The sequence below is a fragment of the Mauremys mutica genome, chromosome 16 (genome assembly GCF_020497125.1).
Source record: "Mauremys mutica isolate MM-2020 ecotype Southern chromosome 16, ASM2049712v1, whole genome shotgun sequence".
Classification (NCBI taxonomy): Eukaryota; Metazoa; Chordata; order Testudines; family Geoemydidae; genus Mauremys; species Mauremys mutica.
The window spans coordinates 30,843,123-30,862,743 of NC_059087.1; the positions used below are offsets into that span (position 1 = coordinate 30,843,123).

Below are 19,621 nucleotides of genomic sequence, written 5' to 3' on the forward strand. Positions count from 1 at the left end.
TGGCCAGGCAGCAGGCACCCCTAGCAATGGGGGCAGGGCTCGCTGGCTCTCACCGCCCCTGGCTCAGAGCCTGTGGCAAGCCAGAGCAAGGCTGGAAAGTAGCTGCAGGGGCATGATGCTGGCAGTCTCCAGGTGAATCCCATGTAGGCAGCTGGTGGGTCCAGGAGCCAACACCTTGGTAAAGCCAGCCAGAGGGCAGGCAGAGAAAGCAGGTACCACCTTCAGGCAATGGGATGGGAGCTGGCAGGCACCTTTCCCTGGCTAGCCCTCGCTTCTGCTTTCCAGGGCAGTCGGCCTTTGGGGAAATGTCACGGTTACGGACTGTGTAGGATTCTCAGACTGCTGGTGACATAACCCTGCACCCCGAATGCCACAGGACTGCCTGGGATGACACAACATGTGGCAGAGTTTAGGCTCCAGCGGACACAAGCATGGATCTGGCCTGTTTTCTAGCACCCAGCAGTGGCATTAAACCTGGAGTTCCCTGGGCTGTGTTCGTCTGTGCTGCCCCCAGTGCTGGCCTCACCCCCCGCCCCAGCTAGTGACAGGATCTGTCTACACTGGTGCTTTCTAACACCAGTCACTCAGTCACCAATTAGCAAATATATTTGCCCATGCTAGCATGGACGCTCCCTAAATGTCAGTTCCAGGACAGCCTGAATCCCAGCCTAAATCATAGAGGCTTGTGCCCTGGAACAAATATTTGGGAGGCCCAGAATGGCCAGTACTAACCTGGCTGCTAACTCAAGTTAAAATTTAGCATGGCCTTACCAAGGAAGGGATGGGTCAGGCAGAAAACGAGAGGCCGGAGCCCATGGGGGCTGGCACGAGGGGAGGGATGGAGAAGGTAGGAGGCACCATGCTGCAAGTGACTCCTCTGCACAGCCTGAGCCATGCCTCAGTCATGCAACTGCTCTTCCTCCCTGCAGCACCCAGCTCAGCACCTGCCTCACCTGCTCCTGCTTCCCCATCCTCTCATGCAACCATTCCCCATGGAGCCCAGGCCTGGAGCGGAGCCCTACAGGACTCCCCCATCTTGGGATAGAGGGTGCAGGCCCCCGAGCTCAGGGTGCTTCCGGTAATGGGCTTTGCTCTCTTCCTTCCCTCCGGGCCTGGTGATCTCAAACCCAATGGTTCAGCTTGGGGCCGTTCTTTCCGCCATTAATCACTGGGGCCCTTTATTCTGTGGTGGGAAAGCACGGTACGGCTTGCTCTGTGGGAAGCAGATGCTCATGGCAGACTGGCCTGCTCTCCAACGTCACCACGGCTTCGTCCCCGACCTGGCCTCCAATAAGCAGTGAGACGGCCCCCTCCACTCGGCCCGTGGCTGCCAGTGCCACCACCGCCTGCTCCGTGGGGAAGCCCATCCTCTCCAGCTGCTGCAGCCTGGGGAGCGAGAGGGAGAGAGGCCATAAGAACGGCCAGACTGGGTCAGGCCAAAGGTCCATCAAGCCCAGTATCCTGTCTACCGACACTGGCCAATGCCAGGTGCCCCACAGGGAATGAACAGAACAGGGAATCACCAAGTGATTCTGTCGCCTATTCCCAGCTTCTGGCAACCAGAGGCTAGGGTCACCATCCCTGCCCAATAGCCATTGCTGGGCCGATCCTCCATGAACGTATCTAGTTCTTTTTTGAAGAAATCTTTGGACTGTGGGTGGAGACACAGGGCCGGGCAGGGAAAGCAGGGGCAGGTGGGGAGAACTCGGGCCTGTTTGATGGGGATGGCTGTATGGTTGCTGGTGGGCTGCCCACACTCCCGCAGGGTCCATCCCCAGCAAACACACATGCAATGGCGCAGACAGCAGGTGGCCTGTAGACTCCACAGTTCCTCGTGTGCGATGCTCTGCCTGTACCTGTCACTCAGCAGGGCTGAGCTAGCCCAATCCGCCCAGGTCGGCATGAGAGGACCTTGGCGGCGGGAGCCATGGAGCATGAAGAAGCTGTACCAAGACCTGCAGCCCGGCAGAGATGGGAGGGAGCCAGAGGGCAGCCCACACTATTACGCTCTCAGGCTCGGTGGGTGCTGCCCAAAGAGCCCCCCAATCTGGTTCTGGGTTAGAAGCCAAGTGGCCTCTGGTTCACACTGGTCACCAGGGGCACCTCTCCCTCCATCCCCTTCCCCCACCCTGCCATGCCCCTTACCGCAGAGAGGAGACCGAGGATTTGGAAAGCTGCACTCCGCCCACGGCAGCCTCCAGGCTGGCGTCCCTCAGGGAGGCCTGGATCCCAGCCAGCAGCAGCTGCTCATCCAGCAGGACCTCTCCCAGGCCCAAGAGTGATGCCCCAGAGTGCAGGCTGGGGCTGTCCCAGGGGGAAGGGCTCCCATGGAGATCTGGGAAGCGAGCCAGAGGGACAGACGGGTATGGCATCCCAGAGCTCTGCCAGCACCCTGGTCGTTCAGCAGCCCAGGGAGAGGCAGGTGCCACGGCCAAGGACTGGTCTGAAAGGCCCCCCGAGAAGCACTGCTGGGCTAGGGGGGCAGAGAGTCCTGGAGACCTGGGAATCAAGGAAGGAATTAGAGGGGAGTCCAAACAAACAGCGGGAGGGAGCAGCCTCCCAGCCCATCACAGAGGGCAGTCAGGGTGGCCCCCAATTGAATGGGGCTGGGGGGGGAGTGCCTTTCCTTCACTGGGGGGGGAGTACCCCGTGACTCTAGCAGGGACGTGTTTCTCATGCTGGCGATGCCAGACCCTAAAGCAGTGATTCAGGAGACTCCCTGTGTCTGGGGGAGGAGGTTCTGGGTCAGCCCCCACCCCACATCCCATCCCTAGGACTCTTTGCTATGCAGCACTAGAGCAGAGGGGTCGCTAGTGGGTGACCCACACCACGGCCTCCCTCCTTGCCCTCTCCAGCTAGGTCTCTGCCAGGCAGTCAGGGAGGGAGATGAATGGTGGTAACCAGGGGTCACCAGGCCCGCTTGGGGGCACAGGGGGAGAGCCAGGGGCCATGAGCTGATGGTGTCTCTCGCCTCATGTACCTGCCCCTGGTGCTGGCCGCATGGCTAGTGGGAAGGATCCCCGCTCTTGGGCACGGGATAAAGCGGACGAAGCCGCTTCTCGCCAGTGTCCTGCAGACAGCCCCATCATGTAGCACTTCCAGGCGCCTCTCCGATAGCTCCAGCCACGACAAGACCCTGGACCAATCTGCCACCAGTTCCTCTGGTCAAGGAAAACATCTGCTGCTGGCCCCAGCTGGAGACGCTTCCTGGGCCCCAGCCTGGCTAGCTAGAAGCCAAATAACCCAGGGGTCTGCAAGGCATGTTGGGATCTGTAGTCTCCATAAAGATGACGGCAGCTGTGACTGGCTCTTGTTTTAACCACATCAGAGGCAGAGCTCAGGTGCCTAATAATGCTGCCCTCAGCTGGGCAAAATCCTCTGGAGTAACCACAAACCCCGGGATGGTTCGTTTACGATCAGTGTGTACATCAGATTGTGCCAAGGTCTGCGAGCATGAGCCAGAGATGGGCACCTGGGAAAGCTCGCGGGAAGGGGAGTGTCTGAGGCCGTGCAATGGATGCCAGGCACTCAGTGCTAAAGAGGCGTGGGATCGCGCACAGGCTCCCAGATCACCAAGCTTCTGGGGGCTGTGAGATATTACGGCGTGATTAGTGCTGGTGGAACACCAGCCTTGGAGACCAAACCTCTAAGCTAATAAAAAGATACCAGCAGTGCCAGCTTCCTAACCAGCAATGTGCCTCTGCCCTGACCTGAGAGATGGGAAGGAAGAATCCAGCCTCTACAGCCCAGACAAGAGGTCAATTAGTGGTCGCTGGCATGGTGGTTTCTGTGATGTGGGAACACCTATCCCCTAAGAGCTGGACTGAGACCCATCAAACGTCTTTCACATGGGCCACTGAAAAGCTATCAGATGGGAAGGACTTTCACTCCCTCCCAGCCGGGGCAGCATCCAAACTAGGTTCCATATCCCATCTCCAGAGCGGGCAATCTGGGACGTTAGCTATTTTCCTGTGGAGTGGACTGTTTTCTCCACAATCTTAGCTTTCATTTAAAAGAATTAATGGCTGAATTGTGACCCCAGGCAGACACTCCCCCACCACTGACTTCCGTGGAGTCACATCTGAGGGAGGCTGGGTGGAATATTCCCCAGTTTCTTGCCTTTCTGTTTGTGAAGACTCCTTCTGAATGCAACCAGTGTCCCTCTTCTGAGTCTGCAGCCAGGCTTGGGGGGCGGGGGGGCTGCTTTAGTGGACACTGCTCTGCTACTTGCTGTCCCTGCTGCCACCATGGCACCTAAAATACACGTGCTTTGCAAACCTCCTGGATGCCAGCTCCGCGTGTGATACTTGCCTTGTCCCGGCTGACTTTGGCACAGCTGCTACAAGCTGCACCCACTGGCTCCATTGGCCCTGTGATGGGGCATATAAACCCCCCTCGGCCACTGTCACTAGGGCCAGTCACTACCTCCCCAGCTCTGGCTAATTAGCTGACCTGCAACAGTGGGGCTATGGCTGCAGCCCAGGCAGGGGGGTGGCTGCCGATGAGGCTGGGACACAGATTGATAGGAAGCTGCCTAGCAAGCAGGCCCTGGCGCCCCTGAGGAGTGGGGAGAGGCTGCTGGTGGAGGAAGCAGAGGCCCTTACTTAGGATCCCTTCTCCTACCAGCTAGAGCAGAAGTGGACTCACTTGGGGCACTGACAGCGGGCCTGGGAGGGATCTGACGATGGCTGGGGTAGAACTATGGTCAGGAGAGCAGGGGCTTTAAGGGCTGGTGCACTTCCAGGGACTGAGACCCCTAATATCTAGGGGTGTCAAAGCCCTGTGGAGTCCCAGGGCAGGATTGTTCCCAGGAGCTCTATCCAGGGGCACCCTCCCCTTCCCTGGGGACCCCATTCCACAGGCCAACTGATCACACCGGCTTGCAGCATCCGTGGGGACACCAGTGCCCCTCTGCAGGGCCCAGTCGCTCCCGTGCCAGGCTGGCGAGGCCCATCACACAGAGGATACAGGCCAGCCCTGTGAGCGCACCACTCAGGTGGAGGAGGAAGGGGCACCCGGGGGAGAGAAGCTGGCTGAACGCGAGCAGCAGCCAGGGCAGGGCCCCAGCACAAACCTGCCCCGAGGCCCCAGCCCTGCTCCTCAGTGCCAGATGGCGCCCCAGCATGGCCAGGTGGACCGGAGTGTAGCCGCTGGCAGCATTGGGGGCAGGCGCCCAGAGCCCAGCCAGGACGAGGTAGAGCAGAGCCGAGGTCACCGCGCTGAGCAGGGAGGCGTGGAGGTAGCGAAGGGTGCCCTGGAGGCGCTCCTGGCGCCAGCCCAGCACAGGGAAGAGCAGCAAGTTGAGGAGCAGGAGAGAGGGCTCCGTGTGGCACAGGCAGTAGGTTGCCAGGCGATACACTGGGGAGAAGAGCAAGGATTGACCTGTTAACATGGGACTCCCTGTATTTACCATCCTTCTAAGGGAGCCCAGGGCTGGGGAAAGACTCAGCACAGGCCTGGGCTGCCCAGGTCTGGTCCGGTCCGGTCCTCTTCTCCTCTACGCGACAGCTGCTGCCCTGCCATTGGTATCATGTCCCAGCACGCTGACAGCCCCTCCTGGCCTCTGCCTGCCCACCGAGCCCCTCGGAAGACATGCCTACACTGGAGCTGCCCGTGTCACTCTCAGCTCCACGCAGCCAGTACGCTAGAAATAGCCAGGGAACCTCTTCTCCCAGTGGGAGGCTCCAGTCTCCCACCAGTGGCCTGTTAAACCTCCAGGCATCAGGAATGAGAGCCCTGCAGCAAGGCTACGTCCTGAGGGGTGGGCGAGAGGAGGGGGCGGGGACAGGACAGGTACCCACCTTGGAGGTGTCTGAACAGCAGCGCCGGCGCTAAGGACAGATTCTCGCAACCCCCCAGCAGCCAAATGATGCCAAGAAGCAGCATTAGGGTAACGGAAGCAAGTGGGGGGCCCTCCAGTCCCCACATCCATGTTAGGCGCCTCCTGGGCAACATCACCTTGCGAGGGAAGAGCCAGCTACACCATGGGCCTCTTGGAGGGACCCTGGATTTCGGGGGACTCAGCAAGGCAGGCAGAAGCAACCAGGGCCTGGGAAGTTCACAGCACTCGGGGACTGTCTGTGGGGAGAAGGGGGGACTGAGTCTCCCAAATACACAAGCAAACTGTATGAGGGCAATGAGGGCGTCCCCAGGTGAGGGCAGCCCACCGGGATCCATTTTATGGGGAAGCAGAGAGCTCTGACCAGGGCATCCCAGTGTGTCCCCCGAGGCCCAATACACAAGGAAACAAGGAGCCTCAATCTTGCCCAAACTTCACCCTGGCCCCTAATACATGAGCTGCCCTCTCGGAGCCCTGTCTCTGGCAGGCTACACTCTGGCACCCAGTGCTGCTACAGGAGGGGAGCAGGGTGCCCTGCCCCTTTGATCCCCATACCCAGCACCCACGGGAGCTGCAGGCAGATGAGAGTGCCATGCAGCCATGTGACTCTGTACAGAGCTGAGGTTCAGGATCAGGGCTACTGGTTTCCTGTGGGGCCCTGCAGCGAGGTGTGAACTGTGATCGCTCACAGCACCTACCAGCCTGCAAGGCGCTTGGAGCTGTGCGAGATAAAAGCACAGACGAGAGCCACTCGTGCTACATAACAGGGACCCCGAGGCAGCCAACCCACAGCCGGCTTGGCCTCCCACTGTGCACACTGCCCCAGGGGGCAGGAGAACTGCACAGCTGGCCTCAAACACAAGACAGCAGGTGGCAGCTGTTTCTGAAGCCTTGTGTTGCAAACCCTGCCGCTCATGAGCTGGTCTGTGCCCTGTGACCAGGGAGATCAGTCAATAACAGACCTAAAAGTGGCAATTCTTCAACAACAAACTTCAAAAACAGATTCCAACATGAAACTGCAGAACTGGAATTAATTTGCAAACTGGACACCGTCACATTAGGCCTGAATAAAGACTGGGAGTGGTTGGGTCATTACAAAACCTAAACTTAATTTCCCCCTACTGTTACTCACACCTTCTTGTCAACTGTCTGAAATGGGCCACTCTCTTACCACTTCAAAAGTTATTTTTCCTCCCTTGGTATCCTGCTGTTAATTGAATTGTCTGGTTAGACTGACCTCACACTTGGCAAGGCAACTCCCATCTTTTCATGTATTTATACCTGCTCCTGTATTTTCCACTCCATGCATCTGAAGAAGTGAGGTTTTTTACCCACGAAAGCTGATGCCCAAATAAATCTGTTAGTCTCTAAGGTGCCAGAAGGACGACTCCTTGTTTTTGCTGATACAGACTAATACGGCTACCCCTGAAACCTTCCCCAAACAGTAACTCCTGGCTCGGTTCCCCAGCGCTGGCTGTTGCTGCAAGGGGCATATGGGAGGCACTCAAGGCTGGGTCCGTGGGTTCTCGGCCTGCAGGATGGTGTCCCTGAGGGCCCATGCACCCAGGGGGGACATAAAGGGAACACCTGTATTTGGGCCTGGGGGGAGGGGTGCCCACATTTCCGCGTGCTGCTCTTCGCTCTGCACCGAGGTTAGCGCTGGTGCAGCAAAGCAAAGCTCAGCTCTTCCTACCTCTCCAGGCTGCTCTGAAAACTTGGCTGGGGACGCGGCTCAGCTCCTTCCGGCAGGCCAGCTTTCCCTGCAGGGGCGGAGGCGGGGTGGCCTCACCCTGGCCCAAGAGGGGAGACAGGGACACCACACAGCCATTTTGCCATGCTCCTCTGCTAGGCACTTTCATCTCTGCACAGTGCTTGGCCAGCCAGGGAGCGTCAAGAAAGTTGAACCCTTGAGATGAAAAGGAGCATCTCAGCTAGACGTGCTCTGGGAGTTACTGGGGGCAGGCTCTGGCCTGGCCTGAACAGGACAGAGGTCAGGCTGGATGATCGCAACCAGCCCCTCTGGCCTGGGACTCTGGAGGTGTGCGCTAGGCCGGCTGCTTAAACAATCAGAGCGTTTCCCATGGCAAATCTCCCTCCCCAGGCGGCTGAGAGCTGGAAGGATTTTTAAAGGAACCCGACTGCTCTGGTCTCTGCTGCTTGTTCCCTGTTTGCATCTGACACGGAAAAGTTCTCTTTCGAGTCCCTTTTGCTTCCAGGTGGCACTGAGCCGCCTGCTGCGTTTGGGCTGCAGACACTGCAGGGGAGGATCTAACCCACAACGCTGTGGAGAGATAGCAAAACTCATGCTTCAGAGCTCAATGCCTCAGTGCCACAGACCAGGGCGGGGGCAGATTGCCCCACCTCTGCTACCCCCAGGTTCTTACACCCTCCTCTAAAGCAGCACTGGAGCCTAGCGCTTGTCAGGCAGGACCTTGGCTCTGAGCTGGGCTTGCAATGTGCCATTTTCTTCATTTATTTTTAATCAAATAAAATATTTCTGTTGCCATTGGATTTTGTGACACAAAACACAACCGTGGGGCCCAGCGGACTTGGATGTTGTAGGCCCATGATGCATAATACTAGGGGTCCGAGACGCAGAGGTGCTTAGTCGCCTCATTGAAATCAATGGGAGATGTGGGTGCTCAGCACCTCTGAATTTCATCAGCAGGGGCAGCTTCTTTAAAGGGCTCAGCACCGGCAGCTCCCAGGCGTGTGCGGACGTGCGACAAGCTGTTTGCGTGGGTTCAAATGGGACACAAGGGGAATGAGGCCCAGCGATTCAGCATGGTTGTTGCTGGCGCCATCTGAAAGCTCTGCCTACAAGCCATTTCCCACCCCGCTGAGCTGCCAAAAGGAGTCAGTGGGTTGTGGGGATGGTCATAGCTGCCGAGTTTTGTGCAGCTGCATGTAAGAACATAGGAAAGGCCACACAAGGTCAGCCCAGTGGTTCAGTAGCCTGGTGTCTTGTCTTCTGACAGCAGCCGGTGGCAGATGCTTCAGAGGGAATGAACAGAACAGGGCAATTAGCGAGTGATCCATCCCGTCAGCCAGTCCCAGCATCTTAGGGACACCCAAAGCATGTAACTCTTCCCAATCAGCTTTGGACTAAACCTATCTTGAGTAGTTTCGTATCATCTATCGTGGTCCACCTCACTATTCACCCCTTTTCGAGCTCATTTATCAGTATGTTGAACAGCACTGGTCCCTGTACAGGTCCTTGGGGTACCCCACTATTTAACTCTCTCTATTCTGAAAACTGACCGTTTATTCCTACCCTTTGTTTCCTGTCTTTCAATCAGATACTGATCCAGAGGACCTTTCTTCTTATCCCGTGGCTGCTTACTTTGCTTAAGAGCCTTTGGCCTTGTCTACACTACAAAATTAAGTTGATCTAATCAACATACAGTCACTTCAGTTCATGTCCACACTCCGCTCTCTTCTGGCTTTGGCTACACTTACACTTCAAAGCGCTGCCGCGGCAGCGCTGCCGCGGCAGCGCTTTGAAGCGCTAAGTGTAGTCAAAGCGCCAGCGCTGGGAGAGATTTCTCCCAGCGCTGTCCGTACTCCACCTCCCTGTGGGGAATAACGGACAGCGCTGGGGCTTTGACTACACTGGCGCTTTGCAGCGCCGCAATTTGCAGCGCTGGAGAGGGTGTGTTTTCACACCCTGCTGCAGCGCTGCAAATTTGTAAGTGTAGCCAAGCCCTCTGTTGGCAGTGAGCATGGTCACCAGGACAGGTGTGGGGCACTGGGAGGCTCCAGCAGGGAGCCCTGCATGAGGCTGACAGACAACGGGTGATGTAAGTAATGCTGAATCTACACATACACTGAGCCGCCCAGATACACTGACCTAAGTGCTATGCCTCTTGCAGAGCTGGTGTTATTAGGTTAGCGTAGTGGGTGACTTACATCTCCGGGAGCAACGCTGAAGTGTAGACAGTGGCATAGTTAGGTTGATGGAAGCTGTGTTATGTCAACCTAATTGTGTAGTGTAGACCAAGCTTTCGGGGAGGGACTTTGCCAAAGGCTTTCTGAAAGTCCTAGTACACTGGATCACCCTTGACAACATGCTTGTTGATCCCCTGAAAGAATTCTAATAGATTGGTGGTGCACGATTTCCCTTTACAAATGCCATGTTGACTCTTCCCCAACAAATGGGTTCATCTATGCGTCTGACAATTTTGTTCTTAGTTTCAACCAATTTGCCGGTACTCAAATTACACTTACTGGCCTGTGATTGCCATGTTCACCTCTGGAGCCTTTTTAAAAAAGTGGTGTCACATTAGTTATCCTCCAGTCTTCTGGTACAGAAGCTGATTTAAATGCTAGGTTACACAGCACAGTTAGTACGGAAGTTCTGCAATTGCACAGTTGAGTTCCTTCAGAACTCTTGGGTGATACCGTCTGGTCCTGGTGACTTATTACTGTGTAATTTATCAATGTGTTCCAAACCCTCCTCTAATGACACCTCAGACTGGGACAGTCCCTCAGATTTGTCACCTAAAACGAATGGCTCAGGTTTGGGAATCTCCTTCACATCCTCTACATTGAAGAGGAATGCAAAGAATTAATTGAGCTTCTCCACAATGGCCTTGGCTTCCATGAGTGCTCCTTTAGTACCTCAGTTGTCGAGTGGCCTGACTGATTGTTTCACAGGCTTCCTCTTTCTGATGTACTTAAAATGAGTTTAGCTGTTAGTTTGAAGAGTAGCTAGCAAAAAAGACTGAAACGCTTTTTTTTTAGCCTAATTATACATTTAAACGTGATTTGCCCGAGTTTATGCTCCTTTCTATGTTCCTCAGTAGGATTTGACTTCCAGTTTTTAAAGGATGCCTTTTTGCCTCTCGCTGCTTCTTTTACTCTGTTGTTTAGCCACGGTGGCATTTTTGGTCCTCTTTACTATTCTTTTTAATTTAGGAAATACATTTAACTTGAGTCTTTATTATGGAGTTTTACATTTTTTCCCATGCAGCTTGTAGGCATTTCACTCTTGTGACTCTTCCTTTCAAGTTCTGTTTTACTTGCTTCCTCATTTTTGTGCAATTCCCCTTTCTGAACTGACATGCTACTGTGGTGGGCTTCGTTAGTATTTCCTCCTCACAGGGATGTTAAATTTAATTACATTATGGTCGCTATTACCAAGCAGTTCAGCTACATTCATCTCTTGAACCAGAATCTGTACTCCACTTAGGACTAAATCAAGAATTGCCTCTCTCCTGTGGGTTCCAGGACTATGCTCCAAGAAGCAGTCATTGATGATGTCTCTGCATCCCATCCTGAGGTGACAGGAGCCCAATTAATATGGGGACAGAAAACACAATAATAATGGGGGATTTCAACTACTTTCATACCCTCTCTAACCTGCCTGACATTTCACAGTCACCATCACCAGCCCGGTCAGGTGGTCAGTAGTATATTCCTATGGCTGTACTCTTGTGACATTGTAATGGGGTGCACGCCGTGCCCCGTTGGATTCAGCCCCAAGGCACTGTTCCTTGAAGGCTCAGGGACACCGCAACCTGGTGCAACACCCGTGCTCTTTATTTGGTATCTGTTCCCACCACCGGTTTCCCGCTATTTACATGGCTTGGCCTCACACAGGCCTGACCAGCAACAGACTGGTGGGCAATTTCCTCCCTCTGAGCCGGACCTTTCCCTCCAGGTTTCTGCCCCCTTCTCTTCCACTGCCTCACTGCCTTTAGCATCTGCTAATGAGGCTGGCAGGTGCAGGCGCTTCCCAGGCAAGGGCTGGCTATTTACCCAGCCCCAAACCATTCCCCCGATTAGGGCTGGGGTGGCAAGAGCTGATTAAGGGCTTTCCTAGCAGTGCCCTGGCACAGAGATGTTATGCAAATTTGCACATATATCACTTAGCTCACTACATGATTTTCATATAATTTGGGCATGACCATTAGCTTTGGCATAAGGTCAATATATCCCATTCCGAGCAGTAGAAGGGAATAGGGCACAGAGCTGCACAAAACTTGGGTGACGTGGCAGCTGAATGGGTGCTGAAGTGTCTGGGGTGTATCTGAGTGGTGAGAATCTTGGGAGCTGAATTTGGGGTGGAAGATGACAGTGGCTGTCAGAGGATTGGCTGGCTGGAGGAACTGGATTTGTAGGGAAAGCTTGTGGTAGAGATACAGGAAGAGGGGATTGCTGGGTGGTGTGCAAGGAAAGCAGTAGAGGAGCTGGCTGAGGAGAGCTGGCAGGACTAGGTTTGTGGAGTGCCGGGGGCGGGGGGAGCTGGATAGCTTGGGGAAGAAGCTAGAGACAGCTTGGTGTGTGGAGGAGATAGCTGTGGAGGTGGCTTTGGGAGACGTCGGAGGAAGATGGGGGGCTTTGTGAGAGCTGAGAGTTTGTGTCCGAGTGTTGGGGGCAGCTGGGAGGCTGTGGAGCTGGTTGGTGAGGAGGGGCTGGCTGGCAGCTGGGGGGAGGAGCTGGGGCCAGCACTGAGCCCCCCACCTTCTCTTCCTGCCTCTTCTTGGCTGCTCCTTCCCTGCTCAGATCCAGCAGGGGGTGCAGTAAGAGAGAGGCCACTGTACTGCAATTGCAGGTCATTCCTGCAGCCCAGCCCATGCAACCTGGACTGCAGGCATGCCACGGGGGGTGGATATGAGACTATCACATGAAATGCCTCACGCTCGACTGAGTCCGATTGTTCAGCGGGTGACTATGCACACTCTGCTGGCCTCCGCAGCGCTTCTCAAGCCAGGCTTCTGATGGGTGGGGTCCAGCTACACCCATGGGCTCTGCTGGCCTCTGTGGGGATGGACAGGCTCCCCTGCAGTGAGGCTCAGCTGGGCTCCTTGAGCGTGGTTCTTTCTCCACTGGAAGAAAAATAAATGCCAAGCGCCCCCTTTCCCAGTGCCAAACTGAGCTGTCACTCAAAGGAGATTGTGCAGTTCCTCCGTCTCCTTTCTCTGATCAGCAGTGAAACAGCTAACAGCCTCGGAATAGGTAACCTGTAATCCTCCGCGCTACCATGCCATTGAGAGGAACACGGCAGTTCACAGCTCTGGTTTCAGGCTCTCTACAGCACCAGGCAGATATCACTGTGTCCGTCCGGTACCCTCCAGGCACCGCTGAGGGGTTTCTTTACAACTGTAAAGGACACAGACTTGCTTTTTCTTTTTGGGTGAAAGCTGAGGCTCTGAAGCACAAGATGGCAACTCATGCTAAATGGAGATAAAGCATATGCTCACGTCCACCCCCAGTTCAGTTCTTGCTGCTCTCACCTGCTACGCTGTGCTGGTTCTAGTTTTCATTGTCCTAGGAGAGGCTGCTTGTATTCTCCGTGTTTACCCATGTGGGAAGCTAGATGACTGGGGGGCAAATGACAAGGAGTGGGGAAAGCTAGTTATGTGACTCGATTAGAGCCGGGTGAACATTTTCAGACAAATGCATGTTTCCTTATAACCTTTCCTCTGGGGGGAATTCTGTGCCAAAAAGTAAAAATTCTGCATATTTTGTCAAAATAACACAATATAATCACGCCAGTTTCAATTATTTTGGTAATTTATTTCAAAATACCTGTCAGCAAGTACAGTATGTCTGTAACAATACAGACAACAAAAAAGATTCAGGACATGTCTTTTGACAAATAGATACCTTACTAGGCATATTAATACAGAACGTGGAGTAATAATTCATTTAAACTACAATAGAGAACTGTATTTCCTGCCCCCCTCAGAAGCAGTGCAAAGGCTTGGGGGAGTCAGGGGTAATGAAGGAGCTCAGGGAGAGGGAAGTAATTGCTGGGCAGGAGCCTGGGAGTGAATCTGGAGGGTTGTTGGGTATGGGTGGGAGGTATGGAACAGGGTTTTTTTATGGGGGGGAGGACTGTTAGGGAGTTGGGGAGCCTCCCCCATGCAGACCCTGGCTGACTCTAGCATCTCCCATTCTGTCAGGCTCATCTGCCCCATCCCTATGTGTTCCTGCACCTCCACTCAGCCACCCCTTCTCCCTCATCTCCATGTTTACCTGCACTCTCTTCCCCAACCCCATGTGTCTCTGCACCCTCACTCAGCCACTCACCTCCCCCTGTCCCCATGTGGCCCTGCTCCCACTGCCATTCAGCTCCTGCCCCAGTCTGTCCCTTCCACTAGCTCTTTTGAACCTAGCTCTGCTACAGAGTTTGGGCCTGCTGCGTCACAGCGCCCCAAATCACTTTCAAAGCCTATGAAACATCTATAACCTGTGATGATGTTGCATCACACAGGCGGCCACCATTAAGATGCTGTGTCAAAACATCACTGCACAATTCTATGTAGTAACATTGTGCCAACTCACTCAGTGAGTTTCCTGCAGCTCTGTGCATTGACATCACAGCAACATGCTATGACTCCATGAGATGACATCACACCAGCACCCCACTGCTGACCTCATACCAACTCCCCACAGCTACATGTGACGACACAGTGACATCACACAATGCACTGCAGGCTGTGTAATGGGATTTTAGCCAAGATCTGACTCGTGTATGTGGGTCATTTCAATAAGTACAATCTGTGATGGCAGCTCCCCGCATCCCCCCCATGTGCGGCACCCGGCAACGTAATTCCCATCCCCCACGAGTCTGGGCTCCCAGTCCCTCCCCCAACCTCTGTGGCCTATTCTGCGTTTCCCTAGAGTGTCTCTTGAACGACGATCCCTAACTGGGGTGGACTGAACCATTCGCCACCCCAAAGGGGAGCAATGCCTAGAAATAAATCTCCGTGGTCCCTGTCTCCTCCCTTGCCAGGCTCCCGACTGGTATTTGCTCCCTGACTGGGGGAGAGTCTCCGTGCGGAGGGGAGTTGGGATTAGGCGAGACGGTGGGGAGGGGAAATGGAGTTAGCCCCCCCTCCCATTCGGAGTGGTAGGAGCCGAGGTTGGAAAGGCTGCGCATGAGCGCGCGGCGGAGCGACCAGACGGACGTTGAGAGAACGAGGAGGAACAAGCGAGAAAATGGCGTCGACGGGTGAGGCGGGGGGCGGCGATAGAGAGACTCGGGCCGGTCCGACCCCCAGCCGCGGCGGAGAGGCCCCCGGCGCGGGGCTGGCGCGGGGCGGATGGGGCTGGGGCAGGCGGAGGCGGCAGAGGCCCGGCCCCGCCAGACGCTTCCCGGGGAAGGCCGGGACGGGGGGTTCTGGAAGCTTCTCCGGGCCGCGTGTGACGGGAGGGTCGGTTAGGGCGGGGCGGGCGCCGCTCCCATTGTGTAACGTTCAAACGGGCGGCGCGGGCTGCCCAGGCCCGGCCACGCGGCCTGCCCCGCTCGGGGCCCGGCTACTGGGCCTGCCCCGCTCGGCGCCCGGCGGGGGGGATCCGCTTCCCGGGCCCGCCGGGCAGAGCCGCCTGCCAGCGCCCGGCCCGGGCCGTCCTCCCGCAGCCGCCTCCATCTCCCCAGGGGGCTGCGTGGGGCTGGCCAGACTCTCGGCCTCGCCTGCCCCGCGCTCACACAATGGAGCCGCCCGAGGGAAGGGCCGCGGGTGGCGGCAAATGGCGGAGGCTGAAGTAGGGAGCCAGTGCGTGGGGCCGCGGCATCCACTTGTCCAGCTCGGCCTTGGGGCCTCCTCCCTGGCAGCTCCCCTGCCTTCAGCGCCCTGCGGGGACTGGCCCCCAGTGAGCGCCTGGGCGCTGCCACCCGCGCCTTTAGGGCCAGGTTTATACACATATTTAGGCCTCTGGCATCTAAATGCCTTTGAAAAGCTGGGTTTGTCTTTCCAGGGCTCTGGTGTGTTGTATTCATCAAAGCAAAACGAAATGGACAGTTAACAGGTTCCTGAAGGAGACGTGGCTCATTTTCATAAGCCTAAAAACTGATGAGAACTTCAGTGTTCAGTAGAAGTGTGCTAATTATAATGAAAGCCTCTCTCCTGTTGAGGCTGGAGTTGTAAAATGGATGTTATGTTAAAAGGCATTTACCATTGAAGGTTTGGACTGTGGTGTGGTAATGAAGGTTGGGGCTCACTAGACAATTAGTTTCCTAGAAAATCTTTACTTATCATGAGATCTTTTCTTTTAACTCTTTCAGATTTAAGTGCTCTGCATGCTTATTGCCAAAAATGAGAACACCTGTATACTTCAACATCTGTTACCTAATCTGTATACCCCATTTTGCACCAAAACACAACACAAAAACCACACCACCTCTAGTACTTTAAAGCAGTTTTAACATTATTTTTGAAGGATGTCTTTAAAATATAGAAAATTGGCTAAGGAATGAGAGCATGCTGTTGTTGGTACAAAACTTACAAGGCATTAGATTATTCGTTACAAGTCCCATCTTGTATTGTTACAGTCAAAGTGCATTCTTAAGTAACCTTTACATTAATATCCTCTTGTGTATTGTTCAAAATTTACTGCTCCTCACCCTGCTTTGGCAACTGTCCTCTCTAGGATCCAGCTTCACTAACTATTGCTAACTGCTTTGCAAACGTGGAAGTACAGAATGTCTGGCTCTGCATGAGTCAGAGCAGCTGCTGGTTTAAGAAGAGATGATCTGAAAGGGTGGGAGAACAGTTCTCCCATTACTGCCCCTCTAAAATCACTAATTATTCTGTACACTTGTCATTTTTTGATGGCAAATGCCCCACCTGCATAGATGTTCTTAAAGCATATATTCATACTTGATAGTAGATGATGAAAATTATCTTAAATTAGGGGTTGACGGTTAGTGCTAATATAGTGCTTTCTCTTTCTGGCTTAACATCAGATTAATTGCCCTGAAGAGAGACTGATCTTTGCCCATCTTTCAGACCAAGGAGTAAGTGATTACACCAAAGCGTTAAAATTCCAAGATCTAGAAACAGTTGTCTTGAGTTTTAGGGTGTATATCTACAAGTATTTACATCCCCATGTAAGCAAAAAGAGGGGCTGAATAGCAGTTTTGTTAATATAATTACATGACTAAAGATCTTTTGCAAAGTACACATTTGAATATAGAGTTAGCACATCAGCAGCTTTTCATCAGCATCAGCTGGGATCACAGAACAATTAGGATTGAGTATTTGGTTAGAGTAAAAGCAAAAGTGCCTCTATTGAAAATTGTGTATCAAAATGGAGGAACTGTAGTTCTGTTCTACTTGTTAGTCATGTAATACATTCAGTAATTGTGTAATGCAAAATGCCTAGGATTTTTTAAGGAAATACAACTTTAACTACCGAAGCTCAAGTTTTCCATAGGAGTAGAGTGGGAAATAAGATGGATTTCATTATTATTATTATTTCATCATTACAGTCCCTCTCCACATTAGGACTCAGTACTTGAAGCTTATTTTAAAATATGCTTTGGGCTAATATCGTTCTAAAGCATTTTTTTAATGTGGATTAAACATTTACATCTTGTCCACATAGGCAGGCTAAACTGCAAAAATTGTCTTTGGTAAATGTTTATTGAGCCTCATTGTGAGATGTGGTTTATATAGCAGTGAAAAGATAAGCAGACTAATATTTGGCCAACAGATATGTCATGAGATCCTGTGATGAATATATCTGGTTACATTATGTTTCAGTTGTATAGGATAGATAGTAGATTAACTTTTTCTGGGACTGTGATAGAGCCTGGTACAGACAAAGGTGTTTTCGCTGTTTGGGAGTATGGTTAAGAGTCCATCTACGCTAAACAGTGGAATTGTGGTGTAACTAAGGACCTGTTATATTACATTGTGGTTTGTTTGGTAGCCTTTCTGGCACCAGAGCAGCACCATGGTATTTATATACAAAACTTAGACAGTATTTCTTTACTCACCAAGGGTCCTCTTTGTCTTACGAAAGGACACAACAGAGAAGCCTAAATCTGCTCCTGTACGCCTTTAATTTGAACACAGTGATTCTTGCAGCTTATCTTTAAAAATCTGTACAGTGAAGGTATTTAAACAGATTTCTAGAGCTTTAACACCAGAAAACAGGGTGGATAAAAATCCATGCTTTAAAAAAAAAATTTTTTTCTTTAAGTACAGGTTTGGTTTTTTAAATAAACATTTACAATTATCTTTGAAATTGACAACCTATGTTGTCTTAAATTTATTATAATCTATTAAAATAATTTAAACTAAAAAATATTAAGCAGTACATGTTTAATCTGAATAAAAAGTATGCAATAGGATGTGATCTTCTAGTTCTAAAATTTTGAAGAATGTGGTAATCAAATAATCAGTTCACTAACCAGTTTTAAATGTAAACCGTGTTTTGAATTTTTTTATTTATCCAGCACATTTAAGGTAGTTTTATTTAATAAAAAGTGCTGGGTTTGTGCACTCCTGATTTAATTTTAATTTCATTCAAATACCACTTGGCACAAATCATAAGCAAACAATCATCTGATTAAAAATTAATCTAGATAATTGGTTAAATAAATGTGTATAGCTGTAATGTATCCTCCTTGCTAGCAAAAAAGCACCACTTGTAGTGTAAGTTAGTTGCAAATCTACATATTTTAGTGATTACCAATCAATGGGAATCAACCAGGAAACTAACTAAAGTGCAAATGCAAAACATGACAAAAACACCCCACATTGATTTAAATCAAGGGTTCCTGACCTTTATTTAATTGGTGCACTCTGCTAGAAAACTTGCAGTACTGGAAAGTTAGTTTAATTCATATTTTTTATTTTTAAATTTAGTGTTTAATGATTTACTTTCCTCCATGTGTACTAAGTTCTTTTATGGGTGCTTTTCACTTAGTTTCTGGCAGATAACTTTTTTCTTTGGAGAAAACCAGTGAAGCATTTCTTTGGAAGAAGACGCAATTGTACATGAGCGTTGCAAAAAATTATAAATAGGTCAAACTTTGGGCTTATCAACCTAAAGATCTAATGACTAAAGAAACATGTGTGAGTGAAATTGTCAAAATGGTTTAAAAAAATGTGCCTGTCTTGCCATTCCCTAAAGGGGGATGTTTTTTCTTTAGGAGCTGCTGTATTAGTGCTACACCATTGCATTGTCGAGCCTCGTGAAACAGAAGAGGGCTGAAGATTCAAGTCCCATTGAAATGAGTTTTTGAAATGTTATAACCAGGGATCCCAGAAATCCATTTGCTATGGAAAAATGTGGAATTTGCATTTTTACGGCACATTTTTATTTTTTACATTTTTATGAAAAAATGCAAGCGTATATTAACTATGGTGGAACCCCATTTATCTGATCTAATTGGGACTGGGGCTACACTGGATAAGCAAAAATCTGGATAATCCGGAGAATGGGCAAAAAGCTTCAGGCCCAGGCAGCAGGGCTTGAGCTGTCAGTGGGAGACCTTGGTGGCTGAGGCTGAAGCTCTTTGCCCATTTTCCAGATTATCTGAATTTTTGCTTATCCGATCTGGCCCCAGTCCCAATTAGATCTGACAAACGGGGTTCCACTGTATAATGTGGCTAAGAAAACACTGGGTTTTTTACTTGAGAATTTTTTTATATAACGGAAAGCTAGGATCCCTTGTTATAACAATTAACCAAAATATTTCTTATTTAAAATGTTCACTAGTCCACTCAAGCACATTAGAAAAGGGAAGTTAAAGACAGATTTCATAATGTATTTAATTAAACTGATTAGAGTCCTAATAGTAAAAACACTATCTTAGGTTGTTTAGAGGAAATAAAAGGGGAGATGAGGGGAAAAATAAGTGTTACAAGTAACTGAAGATTGCATAGTAAAGATGCTCAAATTTGGGGCTGTTTCTGAGGCTCAGCTCATTGTTGTGGGTGTAGGAATTTGCTTGCCAATGTCCTGCCACTGAGCAGCAAGAGCAGTGGGTCTCAAACTGTTTTACTGGTGACCCCTTTCACACAGCAAGCCTCTGAGTGC

At 51.6% G+C, this 19,621-nt stretch overlaps 2 protein-coding genes across 5 annotated transcripts in view; one reads left to right on the forward strand and one right to left on the reverse strand.

Moving 5' to 3' along the window:
• Positions 1-238: 238 nt before the first annotated feature.
• Positions 239-7,709, reverse strand: RHBDD3 (rhomboid domain containing 3). Of its 2 annotated transcripts, XM_044990273.1 has the most exons (6): positions 7,533-7,671; positions 5,802-6,078; positions 4,969-5,358; positions 2,981-3,146; positions 2,146-2,499; positions 239-1,386 (listed from the first exon to the last, which is right to left on the reverse strand). In XM_044990273.1, exons 2-6 carry the CDS (start codon positions 5,953-5,955, stop codon positions 1,179-1,181), a joined length of 1,272 nt encoding a protein of 423 aa, XP_044846208.1. In that variant the 5' UTR covers positions 5,956-6,078; positions 7,533-7,671; the 3' UTR covers positions 239-1,178. The 2 variants fall into 2 exon arrangements, with proteins under 2 accessions (XP_044846208.1, XP_044846207.1); XM_044990272.1 differs by lacking the exon at positions 5,802-6,078 and having other exon boundaries at positions 7,533-7,709.
• Positions 7,710-14,591: 6,882 nt separating this feature from the next.
• EWSR1 (EWS RNA binding protein 1) overlaps positions 14,592-19,621 on the forward strand; it is a 39,869-nt gene continuing 34,839 nt past the window's right edge. For 2 of the 3 annotated variants that reach the window (XM_044989610.1, XM_044989611.1), the window contains exon 1: positions 14,605-14,801. In XM_044989610.1, coding sequence (XP_044845545.1) covers positions 14,789-14,801 — 13 coding nt within the window. In that variant the 5' untranslated portion in view covers positions 14,605-14,788. Of the gene's footprint in view, positions 14,802-19,621 lie in introns of all 3 variants that reach the window. The other variant, XR_006573847.1, reaches the window with a different exon arrangement.

Excerpts from the sequence above, each read along its gene's own strand:
- RHBDD3 (XM_044990272.1), bottom strand. The coding sequence starts at position 7,698 with ATGAAAGTGCCTAGCAGAGGAGCATGGCAAAATGGCTGTGTGGTGTCC. Across the intron at positions 5,359-7,532 it reads TTTCAGAGCAGCCTGGAGAG|TGTATCGCCTGGCAACCTAC; the intron begins GTAGGAAGAGCT and ends TCTTCTCCCCAG. Across the intron at positions 2,500-2,980 it reads GCGGCCAGCACCAGGGGCAG|GTCTCCAGGACTCTCTGCCC; the intron begins GTACATGAGGCG and ends CTTGATTCCCAG.